At 41.8% G+C, this 6,019-nt stretch overlaps 1 protein-coding gene and 1 long non-coding RNA gene across 2 annotated transcripts; one reads left to right on the top strand and one right to left on the bottom strand.

Annotated features, from left to right (window-relative positions):
• Positions 1 to 61: 61 nt before the first annotated feature.
• Positions 62 to 1,668, bottom strand: ascl1b (achaete-scute family bHLH transcription factor 1b). The gene has a single exon (XM_014005546.1). The coding sequence runs from the start codon at positions 1,430 to 1,432 to the stop codon at positions 839 to 841; it is 594 nt and encodes a 197-aa protein (XP_013861000.1). The 5' UTR covers positions 1,433 to 1,668; the 3' UTR covers positions 62 to 838.
• Positions 1,669 to 3,271: 1,603 nt separating this feature from the next.
• LOC106515645 (uncharacterized) lies at positions 3,272 to 5,568 on the top strand. Its single transcript, XR_001310026.1, has 2 exons — positions 3,272 to 4,681; positions 4,751 to 5,568. It is a non-coding gene; the product is annotated as an uncharacterized LOC106515645 (long non-coding RNA).
• Positions 5,569 to 6,019: the final 451 nt, after the last annotated feature.

Below are 6,019 nucleotides of genomic sequence, written 5' to 3' on the forward strand. Positions count from 1 at the left end.
ACACACACACACACACACACACATGCTATAAAGAAGTAACCAAAACACTACAAGCACATACTTTAAATAGATCCATTTTATTTATAAAACTTGTTTTACACAAAATATATCTGTTCAAATCATATATTTACATTTTCTGGCTACAGAAGGTGAACTCAGAACAAGTGCATACATTAATAAATGCCTCTTTTCCACTTTTCCCAGAAGGAAAACAAAACAACAACAAAAACCCACTGCAGTCTGTCACAGGTAGTGGCCTCTCGGCTCCCCGCCACGCTGACAGCTGCTTCTCAAGTCAAAACACCGTCAGGGAGAAAGTGGCAGTAAACATTGTTCAGGAACATTTCGTTTGGCTCATTGTACAAAAATATGTCTCTGCGTTAACAAAAAAAAAGTAAAGAATATGATACAGTGTTGTTAGAAATCTACATCATGGAGAAAAGTCGCATCTTCTTCTAGGCGGACGAGGAACCAGATTTGATGAAGTTCTCATCCAACACAATCCAGCAGGACCTCCTCTCTGCCCAAATAATTGCACTTATTCAAACATCAACAGTTCTTCACTTCCATGCGTGTCTGAGCCCCCCCTCCTCCCCCTCTCCAGTAGGAACTTTAAGGGGGGGGCACTGTTTACGCGCTTTCACACAGACGCTCTCTCCCCTATCTCATTATTGCTTTGCTCCTGCAGAAGCAGGGGCTGAGATAACAAATCACCTGTGAGCGCGAGGTGGGGCGACCCCCCCACCACCACCACCACCACCCCAGGTCTGATGTCATTAGTTTGTCAGCATTTCTGAGAGAAATCAGCCACTTTTACGCGCAGACGGTCCTGACAGCGTCAGTACCTGTCAAACCAGGTTGTGAAGTCCAGCAGTTCCTGTTCCTCTGAGCTCAGAGGCTCGTACCCGCCTTCATCCGAGGAGTAGGCGGAGTGAGGGGACTCCGGGTCCGCGGAGTAGCTGTTGGAGAGCGTCGGGGACGGCAGCCCGCACTGGAACGCGGCCGAAACCGCGTCGTGCTCGTCGAGCAGCTGCTGCAGGGCTCTGATGTACTCCACGGCCGACCTCAGGGTCTCCACTTTGCTCATCTTCTTGTTGGCGGCGCCGTTGGGCACGTGCTGACGCAGCGTCTGGAAGCCCATGTTGACCTGCTTGACCCGGTTCCTCTCCCGCTCGTTGCGCCTGGCCACGGCCACGGGCTGCTGCTGCGGGATGGAGTAGCCCAGGCCTTTGAAGCTCAGGCGCCGCTTGCAGCGCAGCAGCTCCGGGGAGCTGGAGCGCTGTCTCTTCAGCACCTTGTTGCCGCCACCGCCGTGCGGGTGGACGGCCGGGACCGGGTCCTGGGCCGGAGCGTGCAGGCTGATGCTCGTGCGCTTTTCCGTCAGTGCAAAGGTGAACGCAGTTTGCGTGGTGGTGATGGTCGTAGTTTCCATCTCACTCTCTCTCTCTCTGTGGGGTCTCTCACAGATCTTCTGGTGCGTTCAGGGACTGAGTGCAGAAGAGGAGGAAGGTGGGTTGGCAGTGCTCAGCTCTCGTGTCCTTCGCGTGGGGACCGTGTGGCTAAACTCTAGTCCAAGTCTCTCGTTGACTGCTTATACTCGGTCTGACCCAGACTTTGGCAGCACTCCTCTTTTTCAACACGCGCGCCCCCCCCCAACACCCCCCCCCCCCCCCTTTTTTTTTTTTTTTTTTTTTTTTTTTTTTTTTTTTTTTTGGGAGACGCACGCTTCTCGGCGAGACCCCGCCCCCGCTGTGTGATTCTTCTGCACACCAACTCCCCAGCTCCCCCGGGCAAGGCGCGTGGCTCCGGGAGCTCAATAAACAATCCCGAGCGTTCAACTGCGCCTGGGAGCACGCGCTGGGCTCATTTACATTCCAATGTCTCCAATCTGAAGGCTCATTGGTCGATTCAAACGGCCTGCGAACAGTGCGAAAAGAGAGAAAGGAAGGAGGGGGGAAAAAGGCAGAGAAAAAAAAGAAAAAGTGTAGAGAATGGTGGGGGTGAATAGTTTGGTTCTTTGAAATGTCCTTTGAATCCTTGCGTTTTTTTGTCTTTTTGGCACGTTTCCAAATTATCCCCCCAACCCCTCATGGCGCTTGGTCATCTTTTTTTTCCCTCCTCTTGCTCCTTTTACAATCACAAATACCAAGGAGGCTCTCTGCTGTATCCGGGCTACAAATTCACAAAGAAGGAAGTGCAAAGTGTGTCTCAGAGCTCATGRTAATTGGAAATAATGCAGGAGACGCAGCTCGCGAACAGCAAACATCAGGATTCATCCGCGCGCATCAGAAAAAAGTTGGGACCACTCACGTGCTTTTGATCATAAAGTCCTGTCAAAATCAAGTTTCTCTCTCAAAGTCTAAAAAAATATATGTATTTATACATAAACATCTACTATCTGGGGACCGTGTAGTAAAAGCAAGGCCAAGTTGTTTTTTATAGGCAGCAATCTGTGGTCTGACCCAGAATTTCAGCACCACCTCTGACTGGACAGCTGAAGGCTACAACATCTATTATTAAAAGTTTTGTCTATTTAATTCAAAACTGTTTTTTATTTTGTTTTATTTTGTTCCAACCAACATCGTTGAAACTCTTGGGTAACTGTTGTTTAAATGTAAAGAGCAAAAACTACAGTAAGAAAGCAGAAGTTTCAGCCATGTGGAGCGCTGTCAAGACAAACTTGGTCTATTGCACCTCCTGGTGGTGATAGATAGGAGCTACACCCGGACCTCAGCTTCATTTCAGAGTGACTGAAATGAGTCATTAATTCTTGGTTTCTTTGGTTTCTTGCAGTTGGTAGCCTGTTGTTTACTGCTGAATATTATTTTTTTCTCGAATGTGTTAGCTGCTGTATATCTATAAAATATATACAAAAATTCAATAATTTACTAGTCCTTAATTTACACAATTTTAAAACTATGCATTCTCATTATTTTTTAAGTTTGGCTTCAACAAAAGTCTCTCATTGCACGATTCAGATYGAGTTTATTTATTTATTTTAAACAATGACCACAAAATAAATATGTTTCACGTGATTAGTTGTCCACTAAAATATAATTATAAGGTGGTAAGGTGCTGAGTAGTTGATTGATTAAATGTTTTCCAGTAAAGCAGAATAATGATCTAAAGCTGTCCCCTTTTGTAGATGATTGTTGGTCAGATGGGCTTTGCTCCTTAGCATTTGTGTTATGCAAAATATTTATATTATGGTACAAATTGGTAACTAAGTGTATTTAAGAAGCTGTTTTTGGTAAAATAGCGAAGTAATGTTTTAATTGTGCGTTTTATGTTTAGAATTAGTGTTTATGCACTCGAAAAGACATAAGTGCAGCCTCTTTAAAGTAAACTTTATTTAAATCTAAAAACAATAATGATATTTAATTTGGATTGTGTAATCGTGTGTATAACAATGGACAAACAAACTGTTGTGATTTGTAGGGGAAATCCCCCCCTTTCAGCTTGCACTCCCCTGCATTCCATGGATCTAATTTTCAACAGCAGGGGGCGCTAAAAGAACACTAAATCAGAAAGACATGTTTATTATACTGTATGTAAACATGTTTCTGCTGCTGAGGGATTGTGGTGTTTTCATTCCAGGTATTGTTAAAAAAAAAGAAACACAAACAAATGAGTGACATTTTGTTATCTTCATCATCAAAGAACATTGTGACGCTAAAAAAACTTTGCTCTGCTTCACATGGTGATTGGAATCTGCAGCATGGTTTCTTTCTCTGGTACTAAAATCACTTCCTGACTATTTTTAGGCCTGCTAAACATGTGGCGCTCACTAAATAAAACCCAAAACAAAGCCTGACTCCAAAGAATAAGATGAAAACTTAGTAGATTTGTTGTAAAATGTATTTATGTGAAGAATGACATGAATAAGATATTCTTTAGTCATAGATAGGTGGACCTTTTTATGGTTAATTTTATGATGTTTACTGATATTGTTAAMGTTTGCTTTATCGTTTTTAGCTTTGGACAAAACATTCTTAGATTCTTTGATTTCAATGAGTTTTTTCTGCTAAAAAAAGGGAAATAAAATGTGAAACACTGCAGAGACAGGAAGTATGCATGTTGAGCAAACATCTTACGGAAAGATTATTTTTAATCAGTCTGAACCATTTATCAGCACTTGTGAAATGTGCACCAGTAAGTTATTTTTTTATTATTATTTTTATCTTCACTTTCATTTTCACACAAGGAAAGAACCATGGCAGTTTGTTCAAACCTGCCAGGCTCTTTCTGCCGGGTAAAGGCGTGGCTGTTTRTTCGCTTTGTGGTGCCAGCACTTCAACTCGAGACAACAAATCATAAAAAGAGAGATTAGGGCAGTGCAGATTAAAAGAGGGAGATAACTGGGGAAGAAGRTCGTAGTAAACATTCCCTGCAGAAATCCCCTCTAGTAACCTGAAAGGCCTGACATTATTTGCAGCTGCTCAGTGAAAGTTTGTTGACATACAGGTGTGTGCCAGGTGCCACCATTTTATTTTTGGTTTATGAAACTTTTACACAACTAACACTTCCTTAGCATTATGAATGAAGATATATTTAAAATATGTCTTTTTTATGTTTCATCAACCAGATTCCTTCCTCGATGACTTTTTTTAAACTTCTGGAGGATGTGCTTAGGCCTCAATGCTACTTCCAGTGAGCAGAAAAAGAGAAGTGTTTCATTCAAGTACGTATCGCTTCCTTATTCCTGGCACATTTGCATGGCTATACTGTGATTGAGCTTTATTCCTTACAGATGAAGGGGGGGTCCCTAACGCGATTTGTGGTCGGGATGAACACCAACAGTTCCCCCACGAGGTGGAAGCCGGAGAAGCTTTACGCTGCATAAATCAAAACAAAGAACTTGATTTTGACCTTTGACTTTTTTGTTTGTTTTGTGGATTTATCAATAAACAAGAAGCTGCACCGTTTCTGCTGGTTGCTGAAAGAGGAAACGGTGCCTCTTTTGTATCAAGCAGCAAAACCAACTTTTTTTTCCCTTTTTTTGGTTTTATTCTGTTTTAGTGATGGAGACTGAAATGTCTCACCTTAGACATCCCCTCTGCATCATCAGTCTCATGACACAYAATCCACACCTGCAGGAGTCTGATTCTGAAAGTTTCAGAAAACACGCCAATTACTGAATTGTCTGAATTTGCTAGAACTTGATGAGGGTTTTTCTTTTTGATTTCTCTCTTTCTCTCTTTATAGAAGGAAGTAAAAATATATCCGCTGTGAAAACGCAACGTTCCTTTAAATCAGAAAAAAAAATCAGGCATGATTTGAAAACCAAAATGTTATGAAATGTTAGATTTGTCCTAGAATGTACATTAAAAAATCTTTGTTTTAATCATTGCAGAGTTGTGACAAAACTCACCAAAGCTTAAAAACACTTTACGATTAGAAATATTGAAACATATTCAGAGTTCATTGCATTGTAAGTTTTACTATTGTTCTTTTTGTGGAGGTTTTTTGATAGGCCTGCTATATATTATCTTCTAACAAGACCACAACATTGTTATATTTTATGTACAAAGCAATAAACTCCCCTCTTATTTGCATATTTGAAAAAAACTGTTCTGAGTTGAGAGCTCCTTTCTAGATTTTCCRGGATATTTTCAGAGTTTGCTGCAAAAACAGAATTTGGACAGAATTTCTAAAGACAAACTCAGAATAGAGYCGCTGCTCCTCCACACTGAACTGAACCAGTGGAGGTGGTTCAAGCATAAGGATGTCCTCCTGGACACCTCTTTAGGAAGGTGCTTCAGGCATGTCCGAGGAGACCACCAGAATMTAAAAAGAGGCACATTTAGCTCAAAGATGCCATAGCAAATCTATAGCGTAAAATAAAAATTGAGCAAATATGCTGAAACAGAGTTTAAAGTGAACAAAAAGAAAAAAATTATATAGGTCTTCTGGACGGGTTCTTCTCTAATGAAATGTTTCGTCTCTTCTCCAAGAGATTTCTTCAGTCTGAGAGCCACTGTTCAAAAGAATGTCCCAACACAGACGAGCTACTTCTAAT

The sequence above is a fragment of the Austrofundulus limnaeus genome, unplaced genomic scaffold, assembly GCF_001266775.1.
Source record: "Austrofundulus limnaeus strain Quisiro unplaced genomic scaffold, Austrofundulus_limnaeus-1.0 Scaffold31, whole genome shotgun sequence".
In the NCBI taxonomy this organism is placed as follows: domain Eukaryota; kingdom Metazoa; phylum Chordata; class Actinopteri; order Cyprinodontiformes; family Rivulidae; genus Austrofundulus; species Austrofundulus limnaeus.

Coding starts and splice junctions, on each gene's coding strand:
- ascl1b (XM_014005546.1), bottom strand. CDS start 1,432: ATGGAAACTACGACCATCACCACCACGCAAACTGCGTTCACCTTTGCA.